Source organism: Diabrotica undecimpunctata, chromosome 5, assembly GCF_040954645.1.
Source record: "Diabrotica undecimpunctata isolate CICGRU chromosome 5, icDiaUnde3, whole genome shotgun sequence".
Lineage (NCBI taxonomy): Eukaryota > Metazoa > Arthropoda > Insecta > Coleoptera > Chrysomelidae > Diabrotica > Diabrotica undecimpunctata.
The window spans coordinates 54,200,527-54,220,335 of NC_092807.1; the positions used below are offsets into that span (position 1 = coordinate 54,200,527).

At 37.4% G+C, this 19,809-nt stretch overlaps 1 protein-coding gene across 1 annotated transcript in view; it reads left to right on the forward strand.

Annotated features, from left to right (window-relative positions):
* Positions 1–18,156, forward strand: part of LOC140442192 (uncharacterized) — a 79,348-nt gene extending 61,192 nt beyond the window's left edge. Inside the window, exon 6 of the mRNA XM_072533269.1 lies at positions 17,900–18,156. Coding sequence (XP_072389370.1) covers positions 17,900–18,100 — 201 coding nt within the window. The 3' untranslated portion in view covers positions 18,101–18,156. The remainder of the gene's footprint in view (positions 1–17,899) is intronic.
* Positions 18,157–19,809: the final 1,653 nt, after the last annotated feature.

The following is a 19,809-nucleotide window of genomic DNA, read 5'->3' on the forward strand; positions in this document are numbered from 1 at the left end:
TATTCTGATGATAGGCGCAGACTTTCTAGTAGTATACGAACGTATTGTATTGTATAACGAATCTCGATAGAAAAGCTCATTTTAAAAATAAATTTCAGCGACAAAATTCTCTGTGTATCTAAATGTGTGTATAAAAAAAAGTTTGTATCTAAGTGATATCTTATCGTTATGCTCAGATTGCCCATCTTTTCAGTCTTTTTTTACATCTTTAAAGAAAAGAAGGCAAATCTGCATACAGACACCTGTGACTCACACTGGTAGTGTTGGGTTCCTAATACCCCAACGAAGCTGTGCCAGGACAAAATGCCCGAGTGATTTAGACTTTTGACACCTCGTCCCGTCAACACTCCAAGACGGTCGGCATCCAACTAAAAACTTCTCCTCTGTCACACCAGACATCAATATGGAAGGGCCGGTTAAGCACACATTTCTCCTGATGCCCTACTAACACCTGATTCCCATTCTTTCTTCGACACTTTCATCGAGGAAACCACAGCCACATGATCCACCACATTTCTCTGCTCTCGTTCTTTTGAAGACAGCAGCTTTCTGATAAATTTGTGGATCCGTGTCCACCACCACTTATCCCATATCATGTTATCCACCATTTATTTCTCTCACGGAATCAAACATTCTGCAATTACACTCTCTTACAAACTTCTCTCTTTCATCCGTCCAACGCTCACACTTCAGCATCGTGTGTGTCACAGTATCCAAGAGACCACAGCAAAGGCACTGATCGGACTGAGCCCTCCTAAATCTAAAAAGGTAGCTGCGGAAGCAGCCATAGCCTGTGGGCATTTGCGTCAGACAATAATCCAGCTGCCTATGCTCACAATATACCCTGCGTCAAAGGTTCGGGATTAGAGAATTAGTCTACTTCGCCACATCACCTGTTGCCTCCCACTCTTGCTGCCACTGAGCGATTGAAACTAATATCTCGGCCAGTCTTATCTCATCCATTTCCCGCTCTCCAATGTTCCGCCTTCTATGACTATAAATCCTGGCCCTTTCACCTGCCAGCACATGTAAAGAAACACAACCAGTGATCACGCAGAGAGCGATAGCTGACACAGTCCTGTAGGCACATGCTATCCGCAGCAGACTAGCTCTGTCCACGAGTACCATGAGCCGCTTGTAAGTTGTAATTTCTACCGCCTCACTCTAGACTGGAGGTGCGTAGAGGACGACAGACTACACAACACCGTGAAGCTCCCTTCTCCTTTCGGATTTAGGTCCACCGATATTAGGCATATAGAGGATATATTTTGAATAGTTCTGCGGGTCACCCCCTTCAAATATTCCCCCTAACTCCCACCCTGCTGGAGAGTAACTCCAGATACTTAAAGTACTTTTTGGGCGTTACTCTCGCTTCCGCGTACTCAAATTCAACCCTATCTCTCTTTCTAAGTACTACTGCCTCCGTCTTATCCCCCGCGAGAGAAAGATAATGCTTGCTCATCCAATCCTCAACGAGGACACTCGCACGCGTAATCCGAAGCAAGAGTTCCTTCCTGTTCCGTGCCGCCACCAGCATAGTAAGGTCGTCCGCGAATACGAAGGGGGTCACACCTTCCCCATATTCGCAGTGTTAGACCTCATCATTTGCAGGTTCCACCACCACATCCACCACCACACCATTTTCCACCACAATCTTCCTCTCGGAAAGATAATCATCGACCACATTCCTTAGATACCCAGGACAGTTTCTTGCTTCCAAAGAGCTCATTACGTGACCCCATTGCAATGTATTAAAAGCATTTCGGACGTCAAAGAGAATCAGGATGACCCATTGATGATTAGCCCAATTCCCCGTGCAGCCCGAAGCACATCGGCCACTGCACCCACTGTACTTTTACCCTGGCAGAAAGCATATTGCCTCCGAAACAGGCCTCCAGACATCACAGTCACCTTCTCGATACGTGCACGTAGCATTCTCTCATGCAACTTTTCGATACAAGGAATAAGACAATTACGACGGTCTTTTCCTGCCTTGAATTTAGGTAGAAGCGCGAATCTCGAGATTTTCTAGGGATTAGGTACCTAATTTTATGCAGGATGCAAAATTTACGCGCCAACAACTAAATTATGCACAAATAGTATAATTATATGCCAATTGGAACACTGCTGTATAGCCAATGTGTGGCTGGCATCAACAGCAACACCAGTATTGCCGCCAATCCCTTTGATGCGTACGCAAAAACCGACAGCCCACGCAAAACTCATAACGTTGGAGCAAGTCATAAAAACGTTGGCTCCAACATTGGCTCCAACACAGTTTTGTCGGTAAACACATTCGACAAACGCTGTTGGGGCCAACATTGGTCGCCCTGTGTGGAGCCACCGTAATTGGTAAACTATTCAGTTTACCAATCTATTGGCAAAAATGCCATTAAAATAAAGCCGTAAACCTTATAAGCTTGCTCCTAAAAATCTCGACCAATACATTTTTTAGAAAAGAACTTTAGTTTAAATCTTGTTACAACATAGTGCTTCTTAATTCTTAAAATTCATGTATATATAAATTAATTATGTTGTCAGTTTCGCGATTCTTATTAAAAGTGACTCCTAATAATGTTTTTTTTAAACTAAGTAGACGATCTATGACAAAATTGTTTAGTGTAACAAAATACTATGCTCATATCTGTATCGTAACGTAAATTATAAATATTGCATAGTTTTTGTAATTGAATAGATTGAAATAAATGGTGCATGTAAAAAAATATCCGTATCAAAGATTATTATTAATAGGCCTGGTATTAAAACATGTTCAAGTGTTCTTCATTTGGGATTGCTCAACTCTACTCTATAAAGGCTTATTGTGATCAACCATGTAATTGCACCAAATAATGATAACCATATTAAAATTTATATTTTATATTTGAAGGGCACTAACTAAAACCAATTAAATGCAGTTTGTATAGTTCTGATATAATCCGCTTCAAAGGAAATTTAGGTTTATAAATTAAGGTTTAGGTTTATAATTTAATTATACGAGCTATTAAAGTAAAATATGTCTATTCGACAATTTTCTATAAATAATAAAAATATTATGGTATATTTTTAGTGTTGATATATCCTATTTTTTATATAATTAAAAGAAATGTACTTGAACCGGGACTTTTACCGGGTCCGAGTTAAGAAATGTTAAAATGTAACAGTGTAATTAAGATTTATTTAAAACAAGTGGTGTCATAAGGGAATATAGTCCAAAAGGCATAGCAGATTTTTATATTTGGCATCCTTAATTAATAATCTAATGTCAACAACAGGTTTCAATTTAAACCTCTAAAAAATGGACGTCCACCTTGTGCTTCTTCCAATTTCTGAAAATCATATTTCCAAACTCCTCACAAATTGATGAATTGCAACAAGACTAAGAAGAAAACCTTTGTTTAGATCAAAAAGGTAGTGATTCTGAAAACACATGTGATTTTTTTTATATTAGCGAAAAGAGATTGTTTAACGATGTATTAAGACTATATATTTTCGAAAATATATAGAATACTGTATAGAAATACACTTTATTGACAAAAAATGGACTGTTACCATATGGTAACGCTAGCCTAATATGTAATACAAACTGATTTGGTATGGAATATTTCATTAAATTTTATACATAGCCCAACGTCATATTTCAAACATTTTGTACGTACATTAGATGAACACCCTTCCCCGGTACATCTTCTTATTTTCTTATTTTCATTGTGCACAAGTAAACGTCTACGACCATTATATCGTAGATCATCTGACACTTTGTTAAATGTTACGCTGGAACGTGATATTTCTGGTTTTCCAACGGCTTTTGGAGGAGTCCCATATTGGGTGAGATATGCTTGTACTACTTGTCTCCTAAAATATAGTTGAGCTATAGGTTCCGTCTTCCTGTAAACATTCCATGCATTTACCATAGAAACATCTAACAACCATGTAAAGATTGGCCACCACCACTTTATCAGTCTGACACTTATCCTATAGGTACCTTTAAAGATTCTCATATAACAAATCAGTACCTCCCTTAAATCGGTTATATTCAGTTATAATTGATGGACGACTGATTTGAATAATTTTCTTTTCTGTCCTTGAAAATCTTTTCACCCTACTAGCTGGATTTATTCGATGGCATGTAGACGCCGCAGCAACTGCATTGTTATCTACCCTTTTTTTTTGGTTTAATTAATGGCTTTGGATAACTTGATCCATTCAGCCACGATAATGTATTTGACTACTTGAATTTGTTAATGATGTATTGACCTATTGCATTTGTTAACAAAATAGTACTTCTCATAGAGGTAGATTAAAAATATAATGTAAACGTCAGTAGCACAAGAATCAGTAGATTGATAAAAAACCATACATTCATTCGTTTCATTCAGTGCTCTAACCAACTTAAAGGAAATATTTAGAACCAACAAGGGATTACATAATGTAGGAATACTTTTCACGCTAAGGTGCCTTTCATAGCGACTTTATTACAACACAAGACAGGCAACGGCTAGGAGGTAACTATATAACATAAGGATAGACAGAGGGAACAAAGCTAGATTTATACATTCACATTACACATTCCATCCTAAATTTTATTTTTAGTCCTTTTTAAATATTCCCAAAAAATTTGGTTAAACCTAATATTAATATCTACCCATTTAACGATAATTAGTCCATCATTCTTGTTTATTATTGAACTATAGCCACCTTTCACATTTTTTTTCAAAAGATCTTGCTTTTGGAGTAAGGAGTAGTATGTTTGTAGTTTTGAGCAAGATTTGGGTATGCGGTTTTCCCGAATTGTTCCTGTTCCATCGTATCCCAGTTGTTTTAAATACAATAAAATATTAAAACCCGTAAATAGGTTGTCAAAATAAAATGTGAATGGTAAAGTTTTGTAAGCTTTAGTGAATTCGTGTACCATATTTACCATTGAAGCTTTGTTTTTTCCAAATTCTGTTTCAAATGTGGTGTTTTCTTTAGGATTTTTTCCTTGGTATAGATCAAAATTTACTAGATACCCCGATGAAGTATTCAGACGCCACATCTTGTAGCCGAACCTAATTGGATTTCCCCGAATAATCTGTTTACAGGGATGCTGCCCGAAATATTTTATCATGGATTCGTCATATTCCAAGTTTTGTTCTGGAATCCAGCTATCTAAAAAAATTTTTTTAACTTATCCCTGAACGGTCTCAATTTCCACATTTTATCAGACTTGTCTGGTTTGTTGTTATCTGCACAGTGCAGGTATCTTAGAATTTGATGAAATCTAGCTCGGCGCCTAGCTTGACTTACCATTTTATTTCGCATGTCATCTTGACAGTCCCAGTAAAAGTCTTGACTAGATAATTCGACATAGTCCGATAAAAAGAGAATAGCAAAACAACATTTCATTCAAGAACATTGCATGTTTATTTGATTCTTAACAATGAACTGAATCATATCGTCATCTAAAAATTTTTCAAAAACTACAATAGGTAATAAGCTTTTGAATCGTGCAATATTTTGTTTTGGAAATTGTCTTGCATGGGGAACTAAATCTCCATTTTTCAAGTTACTTTGGTTATGCCTGGTCGTTCTGGTATTTCGTACCTTTCATTACCTTCAAACTGCTTTTTTTTTGTATGAAATCGTACTTTAACCGAGGCTGTTAGCTGTTGTCTGTTAAGATTGTCAACATTGTTCTTCACCTGAGACATCATCCGTTAGAATATTTGATTCTGGAATCTCTATAAAAATATCTTGAATATTAATCTCATCATCATAAACCATGTTCAAGGCCTCTTCTAACGTAAAACCTCGCCTGAAACAAATTGCAGTAAATTAACATATGCACCCATAACTGGCTAGCGTTACCATATGGTAACGCTCTACAAAATAGTGCTAATTATGAAGTTGGTAAATTTTAGCATAAAAATATTCTAATACAGATCAAAAGTGATCTATTAGCTATCATATATTACCAATATTTTAATAATTCTATTTAAAATAAAATATTTCTAACACTTACTCTAGAAGGAAGTCCACTGGTTGAGAGTACATAGTTAGAGTTATACCACAAACTTCAGCAGCATACTAATTAAACTAATGGTAATTTTATTTTGAAAAATTCAGTTAAACCACAGCTTGCACTAACATTCGACAGTAAATGACGCGACCGCTATATTGAATTTTCAACGTCTCAACAATATGAACGTAAATAGAGACGGGCGTAACCGTTACCATATATGGTAACGCTAGCCGTTCATGGGTTAAAGACAAAGTAATCGAAACTGCAAAAGACTATACGACATCAAATACAAAGCGTTATCAAAAGGAATAAGAAGGGAATGTTGCAAAGACACAGATGATTATCTGAATTTCTTAAATACTTAGGCAAAATAAAAGAATATAGCTGTCGAAATGAACGAAGATATTTAATTTAAATAGTTAAACTTCTTGTATTAAGCGAAAAAGTTATAGAACTGAAACGAGAAGCTGCTACGTTTGGTCTATATACAAACGAAAGCAAAACAAAATATATGGAGTGCACACAATCGAATGAACATGAGAATCTGAAGTTATACAACCATACCTACAAATATGCCTCTACTTTTACCTACCTTTTTTTTTTTTTTTTTTGATGAGGGTGGAAATGTTCTAAACACCATACCATTGCTCGGCGTGTGTTGGATTCTTGGATTCAGGGCAGAGGAAAACATCTGAGCCCATTTCCCCCTATGTAGAGGAGGTCCTGCAAACGGATGCCTTTCTGTTGCCCTGCCTACCAACTAAAACCACCCATTCTTCGTCAAAACACCCCCGTACGTGTTCAGTTAGCGAACGAAACTTAGAGATGCCTTGCGCTGCCTGAATTAGTAATAAAGTTTTGTTGCTGGTTCTTAGCTAGAAGCGGTAAGGAACCAGAAGAAAAATGTATGTAAAATAGGCACACATGTAAATGGCCTTGCCGATGGTATTACCTAAGAGCGGTAAGGAACCAGGGGGAGAGTATATGGAATGTATAGGTATACAAGGTAACAATAAGGTGTAAGAATATTTGGTATTAGGTAATACTAGGTAACAATAAGTAAGTATACATACGTATGCAATAAACAAGTGTATTACACACATATACACACATACATACGTACATACACATACACACCTACGAACACACAAATACACATATACACATATTTACATACATATTCATACAATGATAACTAGTTTTAAATGGAGGTGGATTGTCCCAGATCACTCTCATCCTGTCTCAGTTTTTTTCTCTATCATGGACTTTCTCTTCATAATTTTTGTTACTTGGTCTACAAGAAATTCAAAGTTCTCTCTGCTTTCCATAGCGACACGTATCAAGTTGTCAGAGGATATCTCTCCTAGCTTTGTTCGCATTATGTGTTGTTCCGACGCAAACACCTTGCACCTAAAGATACAATGCTCCGCATCGTCTTCTACTTTACATATGACACAATTATCATCGCTGGTTTTTCGTATACGATACGTGTAAGACCTGAAAGATCCATGTCCGGTCAGGAACTGCATAAAATAAAAATTTACTCGTTTGAACTTACATTTGTACCACTCTATCACATTGGGTATTAGTTTTTTGGTCCATTGTGCCTTGTCTATCTGTGCCTCCCATTCTGCTTGCCATTCTGTTAGTAATTGTTCTCTAATGGCGGCTCTGACCTGAGGTAGGTGGCCGTCTCGAGAGTTATAAAGCATCTGCCGTTCTTTAGCTAGGAGGTGAATAGGGAGCGTGCCCGCTATTACCTGTAGGGCCATCGTTGAAGTGGTCCTATACGCACTTGTAACTTTTAATAGAGGCTTTCGCTGGGCTCTGGTTATCATGTCTCTGTACTTTTTGTAATTTAGTACGTCTGCCCAAATGGGGGTTCCATATAATATAGTTGACTGTACCACTTGCAGGTACATTCTTCGTTTTTGGCTGCTTGGGCCTCCTATATTCGGCATGATTGTTTGTAGGGCTGCCGTTCTTTCTTCCGCCCTCTGGACTACATTTGTCAGGTGTTTTGTGAACCTTAGGCCTGTGTCGATGTATATGCCTAGGTATTTTGCACAATTTGTAGGGGTTATAATAGTACTACCAATTTGAAAAGTCATCTCGGGTCTTCGTCGTGGTCCTTTTAGTATGACCACTTGCGTTTTGCTTCCTGCTAGTTCGAGATCGTTTCTAGCCATCCAGCTGTTGACTTTTCTGCAGCATGTGTTGACTTTGTCTTCGATTTTCCAGTTCATGTCAGTCATGACTAGTATCGCCAGGTCATCTGCGTATGCAATAGCTAGAGTATCTCTACCATAGTCTATTTCTAGTACCCCGTTATATAATATATTCCAGAGTGTCGGACCTAATACAGAACCTTGCGGTACGCCGGCTGTTAACTTCTGTTCTGTATTTTTTGCCACTGTAACGTATCTATTAGTAAGATACCTTTTAATGATATTGATGAGATATCCTGACACTCGTGCTGATTCCAGTTTTGTTATGATATGTGCCCAGTTGGCAGAGTTGAAGGCATTATTTACATCAAACATAACCAGTATAGCCCATCTTTTCTTTGTGTTTTTTACAGTATCGGTTAAACTTTTTACCGCGTCTATGGCTGATTTAGCTTTTCTAAATCCGTATTGTCTGTTGGAGATAGTCTCTCTTTCACTTAATTCATCTTCTAGGCGATTTTTGACAATATTTTCGTATAGTTTTCCCAGACAATCTAATAAACATATAGGCCTGTACGAATTGGCTTCGTCCGGGTTTTTACCGGGTTTATGTATTAGTGTAAGTTTAGCTAGTTTCAGCTGGTCTGGAAATTCTTGTCTTGTTAGCAGCTCATTAAGTGCTATTCTAGTAGCTTCTGGGCATTTATTCACTAGTATTTTTATCGCCTCTGGTGGCACACGGTCCGGTCCAGGGGATTTACCTATTTTGATGGAATTGGCGGCTCTGGTGAGTTCAGCCGCCGTTAATTCTTTGGGACAGTTCTCATCGTCTCTAATCAGGAAGTCGTTTATAGGCTTGTTAGGAAACAGGGTATTCGCTATTTCCCTTCTTTTGTCATCGCATAGGTTATATGGGGTCTCTGACCTCAGCGTCTTAGTGGCGATCCTGTATGCTTCGCCCCATTTATCGTTCTCCAATGCCTCGCACAAGTTCTGCCAGCATGTACGTTTAGCCCATTTGATCAATTTATTGAGTTCCTTTTTGGCGTTCTTATACTCCTCTTTAACTTGCTGCGTCCTATTTCTCTGTGCCGTACGCCTGGTTCTAAGACATTCTGTCCGCTTTTGGTGAATGTTTTTATTCCACCAGTATGGTATTGTGTATGTGACATGTTTGCTTTTGCTGCTCGCTTTGTGTGCTTTTATTATGTTGTCTCTAAAGTTATTAAAGTTGGTAGTTTCTTCTTGTAAGTTCCGTATCTGATTCCTGAATTTGTTCTTATCGAACTCGAGTAATTTCCTGCCGTGCCTGGTTGTGACCTTAATGCCGACTTCGTATGAGATGTACTTGTGAAACGTAAAGATGTTATCATCAAGCACATCCCATCCCGAGATCTTCTTGGCGCAGTTGTTGGTTGCTAGTGTAATGTCTATGTGACTTCGCGACTCACCTCTTTCGAATGTGGGTTTACCATTGTTTAGCACAGTCAGGTTTGCGGAGGAGATCCATTCGTTCCAAATTTCTCCTCTTTTGTCATTTTTTGGGGACCCCCAAAGAATAGATTTGGCGTTTATATCACCAGCAATTATGTATGTTGTTTCTCCCTGTGACGCCTCAATGATTTTTTCAACCCGCTCAGCATATTGTGTCATGGTTATATTAGGTGAGATATAACAGGCTATGATTGCTAGTTCGTTTATTTTTATCTTTAGAAATCCCTCTTTTTTGGTAATTTTGTTTATGCACACTTTGTTGTTTACCAAAAATACAGCAACGTCTGCTCTGTTATCGGAGATCCAACCAATTTTTTTTGAGATATTTTTATTCGGTTCTGGGACTATGATGATATCTGCGTCAATTTGCAGGGCTTTTGAGTAAATCAGGTCGTGTGCCACCTTTGCCCTTCCGATGTTCACCTGCAGTATTCTAAGTCCTTTTGTCTGGATCGAAGCCATTTTAAGTCGTTACAACTAGCTCTTCTAGGTCACTAGGATGAGAGTTATCGGGGATCAACTGAGTATTTTTCGCAGAGTGTTGTCCGGAGATAGTCCAGACATCTGCGGTCCTTCAGTGTCGGGGACGGGATTGTTGTTTTTGTTTTCCGCTATGTTGCTAGCCATTTCCACTACCTCGGCACACATACTCTCGAATTCCTCCATTAATGAGGGGAACTTAGCCTTACGAAAAACGTCGTCATCTATAGTATCGTCATCAGGATTTGGCGCAGATGTCGAAGGTATGTCATTTTTCGCCCGTGCGATGTCTGCAACTATCGGTTGGGGAAAGGGTGTCGATGGCGGTTTAGCGGGCACGCATTCTGTTAGTTCTTTTGCGCGCGTCTTGTCGGCTAGTCGCGCCCTTTGGAGAGCGCCACTAAATTCTCGGCACCGCGCGGTTCCAATGTGGTGCCCCTCTTTGCAGAGAACACACCACTCCTCATTTCTGCATGTGTCCTTCTCCTTACAGTCCTTCTTTCCGCACTTAAGACAGAGGCCAATACGGTCAGGACCGTGGCACTTTGAGATGTCATGTGTGTACGACCAGCACCGTTGACATCTCCTAACTACGTATCTTTTTTCGACCTCGCATCTAGCAAGGCCCACTTTAATGTGTCCTATCTCCAACACTCTTTTGGCTGCCTCGGCAGACAGAACAACCGTGGCTGCCAGCGTGTCCCCTCGCATCTTTCTTAGACTTTTAATCAGGAAGTCCTTTTCCCACTTGCCTATCACTACAGACAGTGCATTTTGCAATGTCTCTGTGTTTGTATTCGCGGTCATACCTCTGACATGTATAACCGTGGACCTATCTTGTCCCAGTTGTCTTGCCTTGAAGCCGCTATCTTTGGACGCAATGGCAGTCTTTATTGCCTTGACGGCATCTGGGTCCTTATCTAGGGTGATAAGTAACTTACCATCCCTAGTACTCCGGAGGCTACGGATTCCCTGAATAGCATTTGTCTTGCCCACGGCATCCTGTACCCCCTCTAGGAGTTGGGTGTAGCTTGTGTCTTTTTTCGACACGATGAAGCCGTAGGTCGGCCTGTCCTTTCTTGTGGCAGTAGTATGTACTTGTACCATGTTGCTAGTCGCTTTAAAGATAACCTCTGCCATCTTCCTCAAATCTCCAACTGACATAAAGCTCACGTGGTGTAAGGCCACAGAGGCATTTGGGAAGGCCTCCTCTCTGACACGTTCTAGGATATGCCACATGTCTTCTTGCGTGCCAGCCGTTCTAATTTTTAAAATCTTCTGAGATTTGGTGTGTCTGTCTGCGCCCTTTCGTATTGTTGTTGTCTGTTCCAGCACTTCAAAATTCTCTTCAAGGCCAGCTAATTCAGGGAATTTATCCCTGTATAGCCGCTGGACGCTGTGGGTCATGGATAGGTCCGTATTTTCCAGTATAACGACCTTCACATTACACTGGGACTCGACGGGGTTCCCTATTGTGATCTCTGTCTGCCTGTAAAGGCTCTCCGGCCAATCGCGCTGGACGTTCCTCTGGAAGTCAGCATAAGTACTGACTCCTTCGAGGCTCGCCAGCCCAACGGGCCTTGAAGGACCATGCCAGGCATCCGTTTGCGTACCAATCTCCGCTGTAGCGGCTTTTGGCAGTCTGTCTTTTTTCGTCTCAAGGTCGAGACATATATCTGTCTGTATGTCAGCTTCTATGTACATCTTATCCACTCCGTGGAGCGTTCTTGTAGCCATTGTCTTATGTGCTGCATCTGTTGCATGGATTGTCTTTTATGCATCAGCCGGCATATCTCCTTTACCGGTTTAGGGATGTTAGGATATTCTTTTAGTAGATTCATGAATGAATCTAGATTTCTGCTTACATCGTCTAGGAAGTCTATCAATTCGTTGGCTTGACTGCAAGTCCGTTTCTTGTGGCTATCGCTGCTCCTTGGGGAGGCCTTTCTTTTAAGGTAATTTCGCACGTCAGGGAGAGAATTCGTTCTCCTCCTGGCTTGGTCTGGTCTTCCCGGATTACCGCCCGGGTCGCACGCGGTTTTTTTTTGTACTTGACGTTGGATTTGACATATATATCCCACGAGTAGCTAGGGAAATATAGTTCGGCCCCCACAGAGCCCCGCTTGTGGAGGTAGGACTAAATACAATGGGGGGTCGCCAGGTACCCCAAGGGAACCGTTCGAGACCACGTATCGTATGGCCATGCATCCTTCGGCACGGTATCTAACACCTTAGCTTCCGGGTTTTTTTTCGCTGGTTTTCTCCATCGGTTTTTGGTGTGTGCAGGTATTCTCCTAGGGAAAGGATAAGGAAAAAAAAAATTAACAGGTATTAAAACGATGTAGATGATTGACAGCAAATAAATGATAATGTGGGAGAAAGGAGCAGCACTTGGATCTGGTTGCCGCTCCCTCCAGCGTCCGGCGGCGGTGTCCGGCGCTCACCCGGTGCACAGTCACCGGACGCTGTTCGCGTTTGGACTGAACTTAGCTTCATCAGTCGTGCTCCCCGGGATAACTCCCACAAAAGAGGGACCAAGACCAATTACTGAGCCCTTCCACATCGACAAGGTCATTACACAGTCCTGGAAGAGACTTTTACCTACCTGAGCTCAATAATAAATGATAACAACAACATCAGTCAAGAAATACAAGCACGGATTCTTAGCGGTAATACGTGCTTTTATGCATACAAAGACTTAATGAAAAGTAAGTTACTGAATAAGCTGAGAATCTACAAAACAGTAATTAGACCAGTGGTCACATATGAATGTGAAACGTGGACCCTCTCAACCACTGATCAAAATCAACTGAGAATATTTGAGCGCAAAATACTAAGGAAGATATTTGGACCAACCCAATGCAGCGATAGTTCGTGGAGAATTAAAATGAACCACGAGTTGGATGAACTAATGCAGAGTGCAGATATTGTCAGGTTTGTAAAGTCACAAAGACTAAACTGGCTTGGTCACCTAGAAAGAATGCCAGATAATCAAGCTGTAAAAGTAGTCCAGAGATGGAAGCCCCAAGGAAACAGAACAAGAGGAAGGCCCCGTAAAAGATGGATAGACGACGTAGAGAGGGATCTTAAAACCATGAACATCAGGCAGTGGCGAAGGAAAGTATCCGACAGAGCAGAATGGAAGAACATTGTTAAGCAGGCCAAGACTCACAAAGGGTTGTAGCGCCATTAGAAGAAGAAGAAGAAGAAGTTAAACTTCTTGACGGGGAGTTTAAACCTTTAACATAGTCTGTGATAAATATGAAAGAAAATTGAAAAAACTGTACTGGCGAAATTATGCGACCGTGGTGAAACTATTGTAGCGATTTATATAGAAACAACGAGACCACAGCAGAAAATTGTCCTCCCACTGCCCTAGAAAATCTACTGTCTTGCTTTCTAAAGTAAAGGATGCAATTAAATCCCTATAGAGAAGTACAATCACGAATGTTTTTTCAAGTAGTTTTGATATTTACGTCGAAGATGGTAAGTAATTAAATCTTTATGACGAACATATTGAGGAAGATCTGGAGGTAACGAATCACTACGAATCTTTGGAATTCTCTGAAGGTAAAGAACTAGTTGATCTTGAAAGACAAGAAAACTTTCGAAACAAATGACCAATATTTTCATCAAAAACTAAAATCAAAGTTGAGTATTGTCACTTAGTCCAACGGAGTGACTTAAATTGACAAAAAAGCACGTTCACTTCTTCATGCTTGGAAATTGTATTTTCCGGACTTCACACTCTAAGAAATAGATCTACGCAAAAATAGTCTGCTTGCAAACCTTGCAAAAACTAGAAATAAATAATATGCAGGATATACAAACGTGGTGAAAAACAAGGCAGTATATTGGATCTCGTGTATTTGCCAGGCGTTCTGCATTTATCCCTAAATTTAAAGGACTTATGGATGCAAAGGTACAGGAGTAGAATTTTTTCAACTTACCATGGGTATTTAATCGTTTTTAGCTTCTACTGAGGGCTTTAAAGTTTGATAATGTGAATGACAAAAAATGTAGTAAACAGTTTGGTATTTTAGCTCACTGTAAAAAAATCTTTAACGATTTTGTTTATAGATGTAGAAGGAATTGCAGCGTTTCTGAATTTTTCTTCTTCTTAAAGTGCCTATCCGTTCCGGATGTTGGCGATCATCACGGCTATCTTTACTTTATTTATTGCAGCGCGGAACAGTTCAGTGGTAGACGTGTTATACCACTTTCGTAAATTTTGAAGCCAGGAAATGCGTCTTCTTCCCGGTTCTTCTCTTACCATTTACTTTCCCTTGGAGAATCAGCTGGAGAAGGCCGTAAAGTTTTTGATTTCTCATTACATGTCCTAGATATTTCAACTTTTTAGTTTTGACGGTCATGAGAATTTCACATTCTTTCCCCATTCTACGCAGGACCTCCACATTAGTAACTCTGTCAACCCAGGATATACGTAAGATGTGCCTATAAGATCACATTTCGAAAGCTTCGAGCCGATTCATAGATGCAACAGTCAGTGTCCATGCTTCCATTCCGTAGAGTAGAACTGTGAATATGTAGCAGTTCAATAGACGGCATTTTGTTTTTAATGATATGTCTCGACTGTTGAAAATGGTTCTCATTCTAACGAATGCTGCTTTTGCTTTTATTATTCGCTGTTTAATTTCTGTTGAGTGGTCCCATTGGCTATTTAAATTGGTGCCTAGATATGTATATTGCCCGACTCTTTCGATATTCTGTTGGTTGATTGTAAGTTGAGCGTTTAGTATTGGTTTTTTACTAATTGTCATAAATTTGGTTTTCTTTATGTTAAGAGCTAGTCCGTATCTGTTGCTGACTTCTGTTATGCGATTTGTTAATATCTGTAAGTCATTCAGATTATCGGCAAAAACTATAGTGTCATCTGCATATCTAATGTTATTCAACCATTCATCGTTTATTAGTATTCCTTTCGCACAACCGTCTAAAGCTTCCTTAAATACCCATTCAGAATAAATGTTGAACAACAATGGAGAAAAAATACAGCCCTGTCGTACTCCACGTTCTATTGCAATTTTATCAGTTAACTGGTCTTCTATTTTGATTTTGGCCGTTTGATTGTAGTCTGAATTTTTAACGAATAATAAATTGCTAGAATAATTTCGTGGCAGATGTGAATTTTTGTAGTTTATTCCACATAATTATGTCGGCGAAGTATGGATTAAAAATTTTAGCAGTACTCGATTCTTAAAAATTTTGTACAAATAATTTGGTTTCGATTAAGTAACACCTCTTTTTCTGTCTTAAAAATCTTAATTTAGACAATTTCTGGAATAGTTGGTTCACATCAATACCTTTGGCACCTAAGTTACTCCAAAACCACAACCTAACCTTAGTAGGGACTCTACGACAAAATACACGTAAAATTCCTGAATTTTATTTAGCAAAACTAAAAAAAAAAACGAATTAGTGTAATATAAACCCAAGCCAAATAAAATATGTAGTGCTAATGCTCTTAACAATGCATTATACAGGTGAGATCCACAGAAACTTAGACAGTAAGTGCAAACATGCTATAATAACATTTTACAACAGTATTAAGGAAGAAATGGACGTAGTGGATAAACTAAAGAGAAATTGGACAGAAGGACGGTATTATTTACTTCGTTTGAAGTACCAGAAACTGAATTCACTACGAATTTTGACCAGGATGAACGGCGTGTGGAATGCAATTTTATATTCCCTTGCCGAGTAATTTATCCAGCTGTTTGTTTCGCAAATTTTAGGAAACACAGTGGTTAAGATTTGAATTCGGTTTCGCTAAGTAGAAATCGTTTGATTTCTCTTTGTGTTAAAGAGAAATTATTCAAATAGTTTTGTCTCAAAAAACTTGCAGTTGGTCTCTTACAATATTCTTTTCCATGTTTTATATTGCAGGTATAAATATTCAAACATAGTATCAAGTAAAAACTAACGACTACAAAGCACGCCAAAAATATTTAAAAATTCTTGTGAAAGAGCTGATACGTGAACATTTGGAATGTCGACGAAAAATAGTTACTCTTCCAGTAAAGACTATAGCGGGATAAGATGGTCAAAAGTGCCCCCGCACCGATCAGCACCGCGACTTTTTTCGACTTTATTTTTTTCTAAATGCAGTTTTTTTTAAATCTGAAAAAATTCATGAAGATGTATCTTTTAAATACAAAATAGCATGATTTTTTTCAAATTTTTATATCGAAAATTGAGCTCAGGAAAAATCATTGAAATTTTCAATAATGTCTTAGGTTATGTTAATAATTTTTGGCTAACTTTTAAATAGTAATTTTTTATGTAGTTTTTTTTTCGTTCTTTTAAATGGCCAAGGCAAAATTTTCTGAGCGGAAAGCATCGAAAAATAAAAAAAAAATGTTTTTTTACTCATTTATTTGCACATAACCTCCAAACTCAGTTGATAATTCAATATTTTTTCTTTCGCATTATCACATTCTTTTGTAAAGTCCCCATTTAACTATTTCATAAAGATAAAATTCGAAAATACCACGTTTTTTATCCTCTTCGAACTTTTTTTTAACTTACCTCAAAATCCGATAGTTAGATGTATGCTTTTCCATCCATTTTCTTACGGGCTATGAACCATCATTGTTAAAATAATCATTTTTAACTTACAAGCTTACTTGTCTTTTTGTTTCTTCGATAGTCAAAAGTCGATTTTAATAATTTGGAAGAAAAATATTAAAAAATGTCTAATTACCAACTGAGTTTTGAGGTTATGTGCAAATAAATGAGTAAAAAAACATTTTTTTATTTATCGATGCTTTCCGCTCAGAAATTGAAAATTCTGCCTTGGCCTTTTAAAGAAACCAAAAAAAAAATACATAAAAAATTACTATTTTCAAAGGTTAGCCAAAAATTATTAACATAACCTAAGAAATTATTGAAAATTTTAATGATTTTTCCGGAGCTCAATTTTCAATATAAACATTTGAAAAAAATCAGGCTATTTTGTATTTAAAAGATACATCTTTTAGAATTTTTTTAGATTTTTTAAAGCAAAATTTCGTAAAGAAAAGAATAAAGTATAAAAAAGCTCCTTTTTTAGATATAAGAGGTTCTATGGGCTCTGGGAAGCTAAAAATTTGTATGAAGTCATGTTTTTATATGCTTTATTAAAAGCACAAATTGCGGTGCCAATCGATGCGGGGGCACTTAACCATATTCTCAAGCTATAGCCTTTAATGAACCGTATACAGCAAAATTTTACAAAATCGTGGTAAAGGATCTACAGCGGAAAAAAGTCAAGTTTATCCTGGAAGTTGCAAATTCTGTTCTTGGAAAAAAAAACAGAAAAAGAAAAACTCAATGTAAACAGTGGCAAACCTCTATTTGTAAACAACACTTATTCGTATTAAGCTGTAAAGAATAAAAATAATAAATATTAAACATCCTAGATATCTAATAGTTTTATTTTTAAGATAATTTCTTGTCAGGTGATTATCTATACAAAAAAGGATTATATTATGTAATAAATTTCAAATAAATTGTGCTCAGTATTACTTATCTTAGCATTAGTTGTGTTAGATATTATCTATTTATTGTTTAATATCTATTTTCTTTAATATTATTATTCTGGATACCTGGATAACTGGATTTTTTTATAAAACCATGTCCGTTAAAATTATTAAGAACGACCTGGTCCTTTTGACCGTCCACGTGTAGCCACGTTACTTTTCAATATGAGTGTTTAGCCGAGTTAAGTGTTATACAAAATTATAAATTATTTTAGGTATACATCTACAAGGGATTTAACACCTCCAAAAATTTCGAAAAATTTTATGTCACCAGACCAGTGTTCATATACAAAGGAAATGAATCTGAATACACGTTTAGAGTAGGTTCAGTATCCTACGACCATGAATATCGATCAATGTTAACAAATCCAATTTTTGCAGATGTCTATGGCGAGGTTCACGAATTTGAATCCTGAGAATACAACTTTATGCGAAACTCTGTATTGTGATATATTTTTTTTAATAAATCTTAAAAAACTTTTTTAATTTAATTAATTAAAAAATAGTCTTTATGCACCTGAAAATCGCTACTTTGTAGATTACCAATCATATTGAAATGACTTTTAATACCAATTTTAAAACCCCATCAAATGTAATTTATTTTTATATCCCTGTAAAAAAAATTATTTTTCTTTTTGTTATAATAAAACTGAAATTCTATAATCCGCAACTTAATATTTAGCTAAAATTAATCTGCTTATTGGGTAGTTAATCATGAAGCGTCCCGAGAACACATTATCTCTGATACTACACTTATAGGATTTGGAAGAACAAATACAGCAAAGCCACTAAGTTCTATAAAACATATAAAAGCAACATTAGTATTTTGCATTTAGTATTTTGTATTAGTTACTTAGTTAGTTAGTTAGTTAGTTAGTTAGTTATTACGTTATACCACTGGTTCTAGGAAAATATTTTATATAATTCACAGGAGGTATCCATATTCATTTTAATTTCTAATTGTTTTAAAAAAGATTGTATTATGGCATACTTAAAGTGATGTTGCAACATGGTGCTAAAACTAGCAGGAGAAGTTTTAATTTTAACCTACAAATTTTTCATTTTAAACGCAAAAATAAAAATAAAGTTAAAGTATAGGGTATTTTTTACTATCGCGTAGCTTGGCCGATGACATTTTCGACTTTTCTTCCCATATATATCGAACTTTACATTTGATTGCCGCTTTCACGCCCGTACTCGTAAATTTTCAGCGTTTCCTGCTTCTTCATTTCCTTGAATTCCAAAATGGGATGGTATCCAGAAGAATATAATGTTTTTTCCTTTCAGTTGAGCTGTATGAACTTCTTGTTTTATCTTGATGACCAAATGATTAGCTGGATAGACATATGGGATTGATTAAACAGAACTTAGAGAGTCTGTGAGTATATTATAATTAATATTATTGGATGCGTTGATAGCAAGAGTTGCCTCGTAACGAGCTTATAGTTCAGCAGAGTAAATGGAGTAATCTGAAGAGAGTTTGTATTTGTTTGTCGATGTTAGGGTTATGACTGCAGCACCTAGTAAATTAAGTCTTCTATCTTCCAGGGACAGCTCACCAACTTCACAATAACTACTTTCAATTGTTGTTGTGTGAAAAGCTTCAAATACTAAACGTAAAGAGAAATTGTGAATACTGTCAAGTTTTTTATCAGTGCATTAGCGACTGTAGAATACACTAGATCCACAATCTAATTTTGATCTGATTAATGCTGTGTATAACATCAAAAGTATTTGGCGATCCGCACCCCATTCTTTATTTTCCAGAGTTTTTAGAAGATTTAATCGCTTATGACAAATTAAGATCAAATTTGTTCTGAAGAGTTATGCTTAGAATTTCTTCGAATGTCATGCCCAAGAACTTTATTGACGTTACACGTTTCAGGTTCTTATCACATAGTCTTAGGTTGGGAGTGTTTGTGACTTTTTTTTAGAAAACAGAATGAAACCAGTTTTTTCAGTGAAAAAATAGAAACCTGTTTTTGTGACCAAAATTTTAAGTGTTGTATAAAGTTTTGTCTGTGACAAAATATATTTTGTATATTTTTACCTTCACAAAAAAAACTAAAAGATCAATCGCATAAACTTGAGCCTCTAAAGGCGATTTTAGGTTTTTAAAAATATC